Source organism: Callorhinchus milii, unplaced genomic scaffold (assembly GCF_018977255.1).
Source record: "Callorhinchus milii isolate IMCB2004 unplaced genomic scaffold, IMCB_Cmil_1.0 Scaffold10, whole genome shotgun sequence".
Lineage (NCBI taxonomy): Eukaryota > Metazoa > Chordata > Chondrichthyes > Chimaeriformes > Callorhinchidae > Callorhinchus > Callorhinchus milii.
In genome coordinates this window covers 5641289-5657454 of record NW_024704751.1, presented here as the reverse complement: position 1 = coordinate 5657454, position 16166 = coordinate 5641289, and the positions used below count along the sequence as shown (strand labels likewise).

At 43.3% G+C, this 16166-nt stretch overlaps 1 protein-coding gene across 1 annotated transcript; it reads right to left on the bottom strand.

The window, feature by feature from the left end:
• Window positions 1-224: 224 nt before the first annotated feature.
• Window positions 225-16166, bottom strand: nsrp1 (nuclear speckle splicing regulatory protein 1). The gene is made up of 7 exons (XM_007900780.2): window positions 16112-16166; window positions 11379-11463; window positions 7414-7470; window positions 6266-6394; window positions 5537-5744; window positions 3666-3777; window positions 225-2004 (listed from the first exon to the last, which is right to left on the bottom strand). Exons 1-7 carry the CDS (start codon window positions 16129-16131, stop codon window positions 879-881), a joined length of 1737 nt encoding a protein of 578 aa, XP_007898971.1. The 5' UTR covers window positions 16132-16166; the 3' UTR covers window positions 225-878.

Genomic DNA, 16166 nt, shown 5'->3' with positions numbered 1-16166 from the left:
GGTTACGGCGATATATTAGTAGCCAGCGATGAAAGAGCCGGCTTCGATCGATGAATGTTTACGGTATTATCTAAAAAGGAAGCGTGCGACAACGTGTGGCAGCAAACATGTCAAATTTCATGAGAGTGCTGTGTACGATACCCGACTGAGCTCTAAAACACTGCTCACATTTAGAAACCCGAGGGAAAATAAAATAGAAAGAGTGGAGGTGCCTTGCAGTGATATACTTGTAAAAGTCAGCAGTATTTAATGCAACTCAGCACGAATAGATTAAATCAGAAGCATTACATCATTCGCACAATAATAACCATATGTCACCAATACGCACAAGTATTGACTGCAGTGGCCCGTTACTATGAAGTATGCAGGAGATGAAAGCTTTTGTAAAGTGAAATTATAGTATTTTACTTAACGGAAAGCTTTAAAGCAACGGGACTTTCCGGCTTGCTGACGTTACTTTTTACACTGGATATAAAACTCTTTTAAACACCCATATTTCACACCGCTTCTAGACAATTTTACAATAGAATCTCCAAAACCGTCACCGTCCATTCAATCAGACCAGGGCATATATTTTTTTCCTTTCTTTTTTAGTTTAAAAAAAAAGCACACTACAATCTTTAACAAATATAAACACAACCAGGTTTTTAAAACTCCAGGTAATCCATCGACACAGCTGAAGTCTGGAAAATACCTTTGCATTTTCATTAGGATGAAATTCTCCTTTATAACATTGGTCTTAGTGTCGGAAGGATTATCGGGGGCATGGAAGGGTAGGGATGGTAGGGGCGGGGGGAGAGAAGGAGGAAAAAAGATCTTTTATTGAATCAATTATTTATATATTTCGATTTCTGTCGGCAGCAGCCGCAATAATATTATTACTCGTTTTCCTCCAGCTCGATATATGACTTTTTCGAAGCTCGGTTGATTTGCCGGGCCAGGTATCGCTCTTTTGCAGACGTGATTGTCTCCTCGTTGCTGCGCTTGGCAAATTTGCTCAACTGCTGGGCGGCCTCGGTTTCGATTGGCTTCTTCTGGGGTCCGTCGCTGGGCTTTTGCTCGCACGGCAAGTCAGGAATCTCGCCCTCTTTCTCTTTGTCTGTATTTCTGGACCCGGCGGTCTTGTCTTCATTGCTCTCCTTTTCTTCGGATCTGTATCTCTTGTGGTCACTTTTCCTCGACCGCTCCTTCTCCGTTGACCGCGAGGAGCTATCGTCTCTCCCCTCGCTGCTTTTGTATCTCTCCCGTCGCTCGTAGGCCTCTCTTCCCTTCTCCTTTACACGCTCTTCCTTTTCTTTGGTTTTGTCTTCTCTATCTTGGTCCCTGTGTTTTTCTCCCCTCCTGCTCTCGTCCCTCTTGGCTCTGTCTCGCTCCCTCTGTTTTTCGTCTCTTCCTCGTTCTTCCCTCTCTTTTGGTTTCTCTCCCCCATGGTCTCTGTGCCTCTCGTCTCTTCTACTGTTGTAATCTTTATCCTTATGCCTTTCCTCTCGGTCTCTCTTGCGATCTCTACTGTCCTCATATTTGTTCCGTTCTCTCTCTTTTCGATCGTGATCTCTCTCTCTGTACTTTTCCTGGTCGTGGCTGGACTCCTTGTAGCTCAGACTTTCTCCGCTTCTGCGGTTTCTTTCCCTATCATCATCCCGGGAGCTTTTCGAATGGCTTTTACTTTTCTCGCTCTTATCTTTGTTTGACTGACTCTGGCGCTGACGACCCTCTTCTTCCTCCTCCTCCTCCTCCTCACTAGACGACTCTACATGCCTTCTGTACTGGCGGCTCCTTGACTTCTCTTCGTTGACCTCCGAGCTCTTGCTGTCCCTTTTCTGCTTGAACGCCAGTTTTCTGTTATCCTTAGTTTCGCCTTCATCATCACTGTCAACCTCAAGGTCGCTGTCTGCATCCAGGTTCCTATTGTCCTTGCCTTCGGAGTTGGACTCCCTTGACCTGTTGACAAAATTCTTAGAGTCTGGCTCATCGGAATAGCCTCTTGGCTTTTCTTCCTTCATACTGAGGAAACAAGCGTGGAAACAGTCAAATAACTACAGTGTTATGTTATGCCGTTTACGTACAGAGAAGCTTGGGGTTGAAGATTAGAAAACTTCCTAACTATAGTAATATTGGATCTTTATTTTGAACTCATCAGTCATAAGTTTTCTGGTTTAAGCTTCACTATTATACTGTATACTATACAAGTTGCCCACAAGGTTATGATATGGTTTTCATTGAGTCATTTGATTCTGGTGTTAAGAAATTAACTAGGCAAAACACTGAGAATCAAAAAGTCTATGAAACAGACATAACAAACGGACAGTGAAAGTTTTTCTCATGAATGCAACAACCGGAAATAAAAAGCATTCTATTCTTATATATTCTACGACTGAGCTTGAAGATTGTTTAGAAGATGGCTACTAGGAAATGGCTCTTTTCTTCTAGCTTTTGAAAAAGCTGTGTAATTTTCTCCATTCATCGCTTGTGTTTAGTTTTATTTGAAGAGAAAGCACTAAGACGTGTGTTTCATCACTAGTACTTGTGGTGGATTTGCTACAGAATTAGAGCGGTATATTTAATGTCAGACTTTAAGTACGGGTAAGGCGGGTTAGAGAAACAGCAGCATAATAAGCGGGTTGTGTAAACGCAGAACAATAAACCGTGCTCAAATTCACTCCAGTATATCAAAACTTCCCAGCACCTTGGGACGTTCTCCCGACGTGAAAGCTATACTGCAACGGTCTTAGCAGTAATTCTCACGTAATCAAGATTTCTGAAAGTGCTTCACAAGATTTATTGTCGAGCGCAACGACTGCATTTTGTAGGCTAAAGCTTACAATGGCTGACAGTGTGAGAAGGCCGCAGTATTTGAATATTCTTTGCTTTCCGTCGCTTCTATTCCTTTTCCAGATTCTATCATTTTCCGCTTTGGATTATACACAGTTGCGGAAGGCAGTCTGGATACAATCAAGACTGAGTCACATGAGGAGCTGCTATAACCAGACCACAATTGTTGCAGAGCATAATGTTTCCCCTCACATCTGTCCAGGATGCGAGTTAGTTTGGTAATACCACAAGAACAGCAATTCATATTTCATACAGAAAGTGCCAGCAATAACATCGTTCAAAACCATAAATCCATAACACTCAGCGATTTCCAGTTCGTTTGAAGAAATTTAAAACCCAGCTGGAGAATCTGTTATTATTTATGCTGCTTTGACAAGGATCTGACAAACTCCTTTACGTAATGATTTTTCTAACTTCTACAACCCAAGCGAGAGGGGGATACCTTACGGCAGGATTATGGCAATGCCACTCTCACAGATCTCCCTCCCTCCCTGTCCCAAACCATTATCTGAGATAAGTACTTTGCACAATGTCTTCCCTCGCATTGACCTTTCTCCTCAAAACTGCACTGTGTCTGTGCTGTTTTTAATGGTACTTTTTCCACTGGCAGCACCACCCTAGTAACCCATATGAAAGCTCAAGTGTTGCTGCCAAATCCCTGTGGAAGGAACAGTAATCTGAAACCTCCCACACCTCTCAATTGGCACCCTGAGCCAGAAGGTTTTACCACTAGCTAGAAGGTTCATTGACCTAGCTCATATATGTTGCTCAATGAATTCTCCCACTATCCCCTGGGAGAACGTATTCGAAAGCAGCAACCGTTTCCATTTTACCTTTTAATCCCACGAATGCTGCACTCTGGCATCGCTTCCTCGCCCACCGTTTGATTCAAGAGGTGTCGGTAGAAACCGCTGAGGTCCTTCTGCTTAGTCACGTCCAACGAAGCTAAGAGCATAAGTAAAATTCAGATAAAGGCCGTGTTTTCTGATAATTCCTGCATTCGACATAGTGCCTTATCACGTCGTTGAGATGTCTCAAAGCGCTTCACAGAATACCTGTTGCTGTGCCAAACTGGCTCCCGCATTTCGCACGCAAAATACACAGAGTCAATCCACTTTACAGTATATTCTGTGAAGCGCTTTGAGACGTCTCAACAACGTAATGAGGCGCTATATCAAATGCAAGGATTATTATTATTAATTTTAGATAGTATGTCTGCCAAGGCCTGTGCTTGCGAGTTATGGTCTGGTTCTTGCGAGTTATGAACTGTATTTGAATTCACAGAAGGAAGAATTCATAGTTACAAATCCCCTCTGTAATCTCGCTTCAGGGATACTGGATGCCTTGTAAACAATTGGGGTGCAATCAAAAACGGTTTCCGTTTTAATTAACGATACACACAACAACAACTTGCATTTAAATCGCGCTTTCTACTCACAGTAGCGCCTCGGCGCACTTAACAGTGACGCGTGCGTCAACGTTGGGGTTACAGTGTATACAAAGGAAGTTGAACATAACAGAGTACCAGCTGCATGTACATCTGCAAATCTGCAGACCACTTACATCCAAATGCTTTTTCATAAGCAACCAAATGCCTAGTCCAGTAGCTTTGTTCTTCAGCTACACAATGCCCTCTGGAGGCAGCGTATTTCAATGGGGAAGGCGGGGGATGGGGAATGGGGTTCATTCAGCCTTTGGGAGATGAATTTCTTTCCCGACGGCATCCACAATTCAACATCGGTAAGGAGTTTCTAAGCACGTTTGCACATATAGTACTGAGGCAGCAAATGCAGCGCACAGAGAAATTAGCGATATATTATGATCTGTTTTGAAAACGTTTTGTTTTTCCGATTCCTCGCTTGAAAAGCTTTGCTCAAAAGGGCACACGATGTCCATTTGGTTTAGAATTGCTTGGATTATTGTTACTGGCGCAAGGATTACTACACGGGGAAACCTTACCAGAGCCTAAGTTTAGAAGCAAAGTGCAAAGAAAAGGTTACCATGGAAAATTCCTGCACGGTTAGTCCACCCGCAGAAAGGGAACCGCTGACGTCACTCTGCGAAGCTGTTGGGGTCTCGTTTTGAGCATAGACAGCGCGAGTGAGAGACGTTACGGTCAAGTAACGTTCAGCAAATGGACGCCAGTCGCGACCTGGTGACCCAGGAGTTGGCTATTATCCTCTATCCCTCCGCCTTGCCCCTTCCTTCCCCATCCCCGTGGAGTCCTGTAGCTCAGCGGTTAGAGCGCTCGCCTCGCAAGTGAGAGACCGGTTTTAAGTAAAAATCTTAGATAGTACTGGGTTCTATTCCCGGCAAAGCGAAATGCTGGGCAACTTTCCTTACTCCACATGCCTCTGTTTACCTAGCAGTAACTACAGTCAGTTCACTTTACAGTATATTCTGTGAAGCGCTTTGAGACGTCTCGAAGACGTGATGAGGCACTATATCAAATGCAAGGATTATTATTATTATCTTCAGGTCGCGTCCGAAGACCTTCCAATTAGATTGTGTCTCTGATCACCCCCCTCTCTCCCCCCCACCCGGCTCGGTGTTGTGCTCTGCCGAAGTCAAGCGCTCTGGGCCGCTATGTAAATGCAAGTTGTTGTTGTTTTGCATACTGCGCTAGAAGTGGAGGCACTGCTGTTTTGAAGGGAGCTACGCCGAGGATCCCCTGTATATTGTGGGCAAGTCTATGAAAGTTCACCTTCTATGGCTGCTTCTCTGCGCTCCAGTTCTTTCTCCTCCGCTTGCTCCTGAAGCTTCTTTTTGTAGGCGGACGTGACAAAAGCGTCTTTGTCCACGTACATTTCCCCTTCAGCTTCTCGTTCCTTTTGGATCTTCCGCTCCATCCTTCTCTCTTGCTCCTTTTTTCGTTCTCCGACGGCTTTCATCAAGCTTTCGATGTACTTGGGCTTTTTGGGTTTTTTTAAAAAAAAACTAAGTTTTTTTTGTTTTAACATTTTTGGTTAATCTGAGAGAAATAATATTTTACATACTGCGATGCTTCTACTTTTTTTTATTTCTACCAAACTTCATCCTTTACAACCACATACAAGTTTAAGACTCTTCTGTAATTCAATAATAATAATAATTCTTGCATTTGATATAGCGCCTGTGTCCAAGCGCTTCACAGAATATATTTATTCTCTATCCACTGCAAGCAATTGGGAGGGGATATTGCCTAGCACTGCAAAACAGCTCCTTAATTGGCTGGTAACAGGCTATGTGGGGGGGGTTCCTTGCAATTTTACTTCTAACACAAGCTACAGCCTTATAGAAACCCAAGCTTAACAACTGCTAACCAGCTGACGTGTAATTTCTTTCCAATATTGGTGGTAAAGTGCATCAAGTGTCTCAGCTCTCTATTTAGCCTCAACTTGCTTCCCCTCCAACAATACAAGAGATCTCGAAACAATATAAAGGGAACTTCTACCTTTTTATTTGCACCAGACAGTAACTTGGCGTTGCCTTCGATCTTCTTCTGCTGAAGGTCATCATAGATGTTGTCATATTCGTACACCGTGGAATCTTCTTCCAGAGCCTTTTGCATTTCCAATTTTGTCTATTTGGAAAAAGAAACGCTCCATACTCAGTCATGAGGCTTCAGCGTCTCCCGACGTGAAAGGCGCTATATAAATGTAATTTTTTTTTGTTTGTTTGTTTGTGGCTCACCTTACACCAGCAACTTCAGCACAGATACCAGGAAGTATTTCTTTACCCAAAGGGTAATTAACAATACGTCGAGTCCGATGTCCTGGCTTTATCAGGGTGGATAAGGCCAGGGGACTGGACTCAACTTATGCAATATGATTGAATAAAATCAGTAACCACAAATAGCAGTTCAACAGATGTGCCACTTTCTACGATGAGTGAGGAAAAGCGAATAAAGGCCATGAGGAGGAGTGGAGGCTCATGTGGATGCAGCGTAACACAGACATGCTGAATGGCCCGTTTCTGTACGCGTCTATGTAATTCTCTGCGATTAGAATTTCTTTCTCCTTTTGGTCCATTCTTTATTGTCTCGCCATCGGCACCACTAATCATAAATCAATCCCGAGTGCAGTATTCCTTGAACACAATGTGATGGCAGGTCGCAGTAACAAGATATCAGACATAGATGTAGTTTCCCTTCAGTTTGTAAATCTGATTCAAATTCAATGTTTGCAAACCAGGATCTGTTGCGGGAGATTTCCGCGGAATTATATATAGTTACGTTCACATTCAGTCACTTAAAATAGTTTCCGATCGCAGTTAGAATTCTAAATTCAGACTATTTGGATTCGGTGGGTAGAATTGTGTGATGTAATGCAGCAAGCATGCTATGCTAAATCTATTGAAACGTCATTATAATTCATCTTAATACTTCAGTGGTACATTTCAAGTCATCGTCCTAAATTCTAGACTGGTCATTCAAGTGAAAGTCACTTAGTGCTGTATGTGCCTACAATATTTAACCGTAGGAGTTGCTTGAAGCTAATATTTTTGATAGACAGTGTCACTGGGCTAAAAACTGATCAGCTGGACAGCCCGCTCTAGATTATAAATTGGCGATTGCAAAGCACGCCTTAAGCAGAAGTTTACCTGTTTCATTACTCTCTTCTTCAGCGCCTCTTTCTGAAGGCTCTCACCCACTGATGTCTGGAAGCAGAAAATAAATACGCTGTAATGATTTTTTTCAAAAATGAAACATCGCCTAGACTTGAATGATAGTCAGAATATCACACGCCCAGGGTCAGTGAGTCATTGGACTACACAAATATAAATTGCGGTTGTTGTTAACTCATTAGCCAAAGCTGCTGGTTGGGGAAAGGGGGAATATTAATAATGGTCAGATTCTAATAAGTACAGGATTTGGCTGTAAAGAATAAAAGTAATTTTCTATTCTCACAAAGCATTTTCCACTCTTACTTTTATCAGAAACAGTATCCAAACTCTGGTGCAACAATTTTAGTGCTTTAACTTGTGCAAAAAGGACAGGGTTTCGAAACTACCTCCAGATATGCATCAAAGGTTCGGGCAGAGGGGGGCAGAAATCAGCGATTATGAAAGATTGTGGTAAAGCACTCCCACTCTTCTGAAAATGTTATTCAGAATACAAAGGGAAAAGTGCAACCTTCATTTTTGGAAACTTACTGCGGAGTTCAGCTGACACACTCGGTTTAAAACATAATACCATTCAAATAAAACCCCAGTTATCATATGCACCGAACATTATGATTTCAGGTAAAATAATAACACAGCGTATCAAAAAATTAGGAGCTGCTACTCTTCAGAGCAGTTCCTTGCTAAGAGCTCTTTGAGACGTCTCGAAGTCGTGATAAGGATTATTTTTCTAAAATATAAATGTGTTGCAACAGCAGCATTGCATCCTGCTCACAAAAATCGTGTTAACAGTCTCAACAAATGGTACATTTTGTGTTGTGGGAATGCTCTCCAAGGGCCGAGCAGTCACTTAGTGGGGGATCCGTAGGGTGGAAGTAGATTCAAAGATAAAGAACTTATATACACTGAATTCTACATCACTTCATATGAGGACACCCAGTCTCCTGTGCTCGCTCTCTCTCTCTCTCTCTCTCTGAAGTAGTGCTAAGTTGTTTGTTATACTTCACTCAAGATTTACTGAGTGCTTTGCAGCATTTGCAAAAAGTTTTGGACGTCATCTGTTTTAAGTCAACTGTTGGCAGACTTTAATAAACTGGATGAAGTCGGCTTGCTTTATTATCCTTCCTGAAAATGAATGGTTACACTCCTACAATCCAAAGCAGATTTTCTTTGGGCAGCGAGAATAGAACGAGCCCTGTTTTTGTTTAAAAAACCCAAGAACCATGACACTATTTCTACTCTCATGTCAGTCCTTCACGTGAGACGTTAAACTGTCTTCCTGTTCGAGTGGATGTTAAAGATCCCATGGCACTACAACAACAAGAGGGGGGCAAGGCGAAGGGATTGAGGGAGGGAGTTCCATAGCCTCGGGACATAGTGGCCGCCGATGGTGGAGCGGAGGATTCGAGAGAACAAGGAGGAGGCTGGAGTCGGCAGAGAGGCAGAGAGGAGGCTGTGGGGAGAGAGGAGGTTGGAGAGATAGGGGTTTGCCAAGGCGTGGAGGGATTTAAACACTAGGGTGAGGATCTTGAAGTCGATTCACCCTGTGACAGGGAGCGAATGGAGTTTGGCAAGAATTGGGGTAATCGGAGTGCGGAGTTTAGTGCGGGTGAGAATGTGGGGGGCGGCACTATTTGAAGGAAAGGGCATTTCTCCTGGCTTCTCCTTGGCCAACAACCCTCCCTCCTCCCCATCCACACAGATAAAATGGGTCAATCACTTCATGTATAGTGACTTTGTTTTTTGGTAGGTGAACAATCAAATGCGATCTTCGCAACCCGGATTCGCACAAGAATTGCGTCACTTGCCTACCTCTCTCCCTGTGATAACTCTGGACGGAGAACTACTTTGGAGTAAAAAGTTCCTGCAGACACATCCTATTACAGTTTAGGATTCAGTGTTTACTGATCCTGTGCAAATCCGGGTTGTGAACGATCATGTCTAAGATCTCAGTGTCTCCTCGCATTTGCACTAACCGCATCCACACAGCAACTGTGAACTTTTGCGATTAGCTGAGAAGTTTCCTCGCTTATTCCCTCAACTCGGTTTATATCGGTCTGATTTCAGAGGCAGTCGAGTGCTCGTTAATGTTTACTGATAAGGAAGGCTGCAGGTTTGGCACTGCAATTAGGGGTCAAAAAGAAAACTTGAGAAATAAACAACTTCAAAACAGCTGTCAGTTTAAAGCAATGGAATCTTATTCCACAGCGGCCCAGGCCCTTAATCTATTCACCCATCTGTCTGAATTACATTAGTGAAAAGGGCCAATGGTGTCAATCTGGCTCGGTTGATAATCTCGAGTCAGATGGTTGCGGGTTCAAGCTTGACGTCAGACTTGGAAACACGACGAGACGATGATGCTGGGGAGGTGCTGAGATGCCATCCCTCGGATAAGGCGTGAAACCGAAGTCCCATCTGTGCCCGTTCAAGCAAAGATCCCGCAGCACTATTTGAAAAGCGAAGGGAGTTTCTCCCGGTGTCCCGGCCAACAATTCCTTGACCAGAGTAAAAATATAATTGGCCGTTCACTTTGTGGCGGCTTGGAGGGCATGGCTGTTCGCAAATTGTCTGCCCGGTTTACCTACAAATACAGCTTGTTTCACAGTGATATCTGCGAAGCGCTTTGGGTCGTTCCCCCCGACGTGAAAAGGTACAATATCAAGAGCAAGGATTTGACGGCTCAAAGCGCTTCGCAGAACATACTGTAAAGTGAATTGACTGTATAGTTTGCGGGTGAAACGCGGCAGTTGATTGCTCGTAGCAGTGTCTCACAAACAGTCGTTGATTGATACAGTCGTGGTATAATACAAAATGGGTTCAGAAAAGCCCACAATATAGTTAGCCCTTCATGCTTCATTTCAAATCTATCCTGTCTTCTTTCTTCACCTCCCCTCATCACTGCCGCTACCCTGCCCTATATCACAATCACGAAAACAACTAAAACAACATTTATGGGCAGGGGTAATTTTTTGCAGCGTTCTCTGAATATTATCAACAAGACGTAACTATTGATAACACGGCTGACAGGAAATGAAATTCCTACCCACCAAAATTCCAGTTATCTGCATCATTCTCAAATTATTATTAAACCAACGAAATAATTTCTGTACCAAGCAACACATCTTATCTCCTCGAGATACGATCAAAGGGATGTCAAGGCTTTATTGCTTTTTTTATGCTTTCAGCCGCAGCTCCCATCACACCACAATGAACAGCTGCCATTATTAGACTTACACAAATGAGGTTCTGTTTGTTCAGTGTGGACTACTTCAAGATAACATTGTTTTCGGCGACGAGAAATACAGAGAAAAGTTTTCGCTCACAAAATTATGCTAACAAATATGGTGTTTTCTTTCGATTATTTAGAAATAACGCGACTTGTCTTCCCCCCTCACTCCCTTTTGTCTTACTTTTCTCTGCTCTGACACTATCGGATGCTGAGGAATACGAATAGAACAAGCCGAATGATTTGGTTTCTATACTCTTATTGTGTGTGTTTATATGCGGGTGTATGAATGGTAACAAAGAAAATTGTCACAAGGTACCTCACACATAATAAATTGTTCAAAACAATCTTTGTTTTTTTGTGATATCTTCACAGCAGCCAGCATTGCGATACACAGTCAATATTATTAGACTTGAGTTTGAGTTTGCTCGGTACAGATTACTTTTAAGATAGCGTTATTTTCAAACTGAGAAATGAAGAGCAAGATTTTCCCTCTCACACACACCCCTACACACACACACACACTCTTTCGCTCACATACACACACACTCCCGTAAACAAACTTACTATCTCAGTGTTCTGCCATTTTAAATATTTTTAGAAGAAACTTCTACAAGTCCATTTTTTCAAATTGACGTACACGTTTCAATGTATAGCGTTGGGCCGTCCTCCTGACATGAAAGGCGCTATACAAATGTTGTTGTTGTATGCAACATACCTCATCATCGGAATCCCCAAAAATAGATGGTTTGGACAGTGTTGCGATGTCCTGCTTTGCCTTCTTGGGCAAAATAAGCCCATATCTGTGAAGAGAAATTAAACGGTTACTAGCTACGGAGTAAACCAAAATCAGTTCTACAGTTGGTACAGAGCAGAGAATGAAGTGCTAGCAATCCCATCATTGCTCAACAACGATCTACATCTATTAGTTTCTTTTCTCAGGACCAAAATAGTCATTCAATCACTCTCTGCCAAGTACATAAGCTTCCAAGGCAAACTTTATCTTTCAACCAATAACATTTTATAATGGTATATTTCATGATTGACACATACATGAAACAGCCATGACAAATTCAAATTCAAATCATTCTTAGGATCTGATCATGTCATCCAAATGTCTACCAGGAATTTTAGGGTGAAGTGCAGTTACTATGTATCTGTAAACAAATTAATTTGCAAATGTCCAGTAATGAAAAGATTCAGGTTTGAACATTGTTTGCCCACAGGCTGTTCACACAGCCTACAGCTGAGGTGTTGCAACATTAAACCAGAATGTTTTGCCCGCTCTATGTTGAGTTTAATGGTCTCAGCACTTCTTGGTGAGAAAATTCAACCAAGACTCTTGCTCCAGATTGCTATCCAGAGACGCTTCTCTTTAACATCAACCTGAACAGGCAGATCGGACCTCGGTTTAACATCTCATCTGAAGACTGCACCTCCAAAAATGTAGGACTTCAATTGAGTGTCAAGATCGACTATATCAATTCAATGTCCCGATGTGGGTCTCAAACTTACTACCTTCTGACTCAAAAACGAAAGTGCTACCGACTGAGCCAGGCTGATGCACAATGGCCACTCGGGCGAGATAATGAAGGGTGGCAGACAACTGTGGAACCACACCCAATGGATGGGAAAATAATTACGTCTGCATTAGAGGAGGAGAGAAAATTGGCAAGGGCAAAAGAGAACTGGATTTGCAAAAGTGAACAGCATAAAATGTAATAATTCTGAGACAAGTCAGAGCTCAAACTGAGTAATGAGGCACAAACTGATTGATACCCAATATCGATCAGCGGCATGCTCCTGTCCATCCTGTGATGAAATATGCTTAATCTCACTAAATTACTCAATGATTTCAAACAGTCTAATAATCTTATTTCACCCACAAAATATACAGTCATTTCACTTTACAGTATATCCTGTGAAGCGCATTGAAACGTCTCGAAGACTTAATAAGACTATATCAAATGCAAGGATTGTTATAATTATTAATTCCGAGCATCCTTTTTTAATATAGAGGAATCATTAATCAACTGTTCGTGATAACATCAGCATTTTACAACTCACAAGCTTTTGGCATTGAGAATCATTTTTCTTGATGAAAAAATGACTTCAGCCTTGGCCCTCGTTTTATAATTTACAAACTGGCAGAGTGCCTACAAAAGCAATTCTGTCTTTTCTGTAGATTTCTAACCTGTATTATGAACACGCAACTTTTAAGTACTGTGTAACACTAACATTTATAATGAAACGGGCTGTAAAACGCACCCACAAAATGACGCAGATATTTTGATTCTTTTTCGTGTCTGTCTACGTGTATCTGTGAGATGGTGCGTCAATTTTAGCAAATGTAAAATAAATAATACAATAATAAATAGTCCTTGCAAATGATATAGCACCTTTCATGTCAGGACAATGTCTCACAGCGCTTCACAGGATTTCCTGTAGAATGGAGCGACTGTGTAATTTGTGGACGTCCCAGGATTTCGGGGTCCCAGGATAATTGGTAAACCTCCAAATCAAATCCTGTCACCTAAATGCAGTTTTGTCAACACTTCTGATTCCTGGAAAATGAATGTCTTAAATCCAAGGAATATTTGGAAGCCAAAAGCATGGAGGTGCATGTGATTACTACATAACAGATTGAATTAATCTTATTTTGTATTGTTGGCAGCAATTTGCCAAAGCCTTTTGTTTTTTTTTTTAAAAAAAAATTCTCCCTAGAGCAGAATTGCCCCCAACTTCCCATAGTGGGTGGGCGGCACAATCTGTAGTGCTGGACCCTTGACCCACTTATAGCTTGGTCCCTGTTTGCTGGCTGCACATGAGAGAACAAATAACATGGCGAGTCCATTAATTCCAGCTAACCTGGAGGGAGCGATTGGATGAAATGCAGACTCGCGACAAATTCTCAAGATATTGCCATTTATGAAATCAGTGCCCTCTGCAGGAACACAGGTACAAGTGCACATTTTTATATAGCAATTTCCAAATTCAAATTTTAGCAAATGTATTTTAATGGTGTACCATTAAATCCAAATTGGGATTTAATGGTACACCATTAAAAAGCAGTCCAACGTCAACCATTTGGCTTCTCACATGGAGGAGATTTTACGCAACCGAGATTAAAGCATACTCAGGTTGACAACACTCATTTGGAGGACTTTCAATACCACATGACCCGCAGTGCAGTTATACAATTCGTGTCCAGTGGAATATACTACAAGGATATGAATAAAATAGGTGTCCAGGGAATCTTATATTATAGACGAAGGAACATTATATTCAGTTTGATCTTCATTATGGGGAGCGGGAGGCCAGAGTAAGGGAATATTATTTACCCAATAAGGCAGGGGAGGGGGATGCTACATAAATACAAGTTATTGTGTGTACCTCTCTCTTCTCTGTGCCTCTCTGTGTATGTAAGTCTCTCGGTGTCTCTATCTGTTTCCCCCTCCCGCCCTCAAATGTATCTCTGCCTGTCTCTCTCTTTGAGTGTGTGCGTGTGTCTCTCTCTGTATAAATCTCTCTCACTGAATGTGTGTATCTCTTCCTCTCCACGTGTATCTATATGTCACTCTCTCTCAGAGTCTGTGTGTTTACCTGTATCTCTTCCTCTCTGTGTGTATCTGTGTGTGTGTCTCTCTCACGCACTCTCTCTCTCAGAGTCTGTGTGCGTGTATATGTGTCTCTCTCAATATGTATGTCGGTGTGTGTATGTCTCTCTGAGTTTGTATGTGTCTATGTCTCTCTGTATGTGTGTCTCTGTATGTGTGTCTCTCTCTGTGTCTCTTCCTGTCTGTGTGTGTGTTTATCTTTCTGTATGTCTGTGTGTTGTGTGTGTATGTGTGTCTCCCTCTCTGTGTCTCTTCCTGTCTGTGTGTGTGTTTATCTTTCTGTATGTTTGTGTGTGTGTCTCTCTCTCTCTGTATGTATCTGTGGAGGTGTCTCTATCTGTTTCCCCTCCCCCATATGCATCCCTGCCTGTCTCTCTCCGAGTTTATTTGTGTGTTCTCTCTCTGTGTGTCTCTTTCTAGCTGTCTCTGCGCGTGCTTCTCTATGTCTCTCTCTCTGTGTCTCTATCTGTCTCTGTCTGTATCTCTCTCTCTGTATCTCTATCTGCTTCTGTCTGTCTGTCAGTCTCTGTCTGTCTGTCAGTCTCTGTCTGTCTGTCAGTCTCTGCCTGCCTGTCTCTGTCTGTCTGTCTCTCGCTGTATCTGTGTCTCTCTCTCGCTGTATCTGTGTCTCTAACTCTGTCTGTGTCTCTCTCTCTGTCTGTGTGTGTCTCTCTCTGTCTATGTGTGTCTCTCTCTGTCTGTGTGTCTCTCTCTCTCTGTCTGTGTCTCTCTCTCTGTCCGCGTGTCTCTCTCTCTGTGTCCGTCTCTCTGTCTGTGTCTCTGCTTCCCTGTCTCTCTCTGTGTGTCTGTGTGTGTGTGTGTCTCTCTCTCTCTCTCCGTCTCTCTATGTGTCTGTCTCTGTGTCTCTCTCTCACTCTGTCTCTCTGTGTGTCTCTGTCCCTGTCTCTCTCTCTGTCTCTGTGTGTCTCCTGTCTCTCTGTGTGTCTCTCTCCGTCTGTCTCTCTGTGTCTCTCTGTCTGTCCCTGTCTCTCTCTCTCTCTGTCGGTCCCTGTCTCTCTCTCTCTGTCTCTCTGTGTCTCTCTCTCTGTCTCTGTGTGTGTGTGTCTCTCTCTCTCTCTCTGTGTCTCTGTCCCCGTCTCTCTCTCTCTGTCCCTCTCTCTCTGTCCCTCTGTGTCTCTGTCCCTCTCTCTGTCCCTCTCTCTCTGTCTCTCTGTCTCTATCCCTCTCTCTCTCTCTCACTCTGTCCCTCTCTGTCCCTCTCCCTGTCCCTCTCTCTATCCCTCTCTCTCTCTCTGTCCCTCTCCCTCTCTCTGTCCCTCTCCCTCTCTCTCTGTCCCTCTCTCTCTCTCTGTCCCTCTCTCACTCACTCTGTCTCTCTCTCTCTCTCTATCCCTCTGTGTCTCTGTCCCTCTCTCTCTCTCTGTCCCTCTCCCCCTCTCTGTCCCTCTGTGTCTCTGTCCCTCTCTCTCTCTCTGTCCCTCTCTCTCTCTCTCTGTCCCTCTGTGTCTCTGTCCCTCTCCCTCTCTCTGTCCCTCTCCCCCTCTCTGTCCCTCTGTGTCTCTGTCCTTCTCTCTCTCTCTCTCTCTCTGTCCCTCTGCGTCTTTGTCCCTCTCTCTCTGTCCCTCTGTCCCTCTCTCTCTCTCTGTCCCTGTGTCTCTGTCCCTCTCTCTGTGTCTCTGTCCCTCTCTCTGTGTCTCTGTCCCTCTCTCTGTGTCTCTGTCCCTCTCTCTGTGTCTCTGTCCCTCTCTCTGTGTCTCTGTCCCTCTCTCTCTCTGTGTCTCTGTCCCTCTCTCTCTCTGTGTCTCTGTCCCTCTCTCTGTGTCTCTGTCCCTCTCTCTCTCTGTGTCTCTGTCTCTGTGTATCCGCCACTTACTGTCTCACAGGCGCCGCCATCTTCACGTCTATTTCACTTCCCGCCGCCGCACATT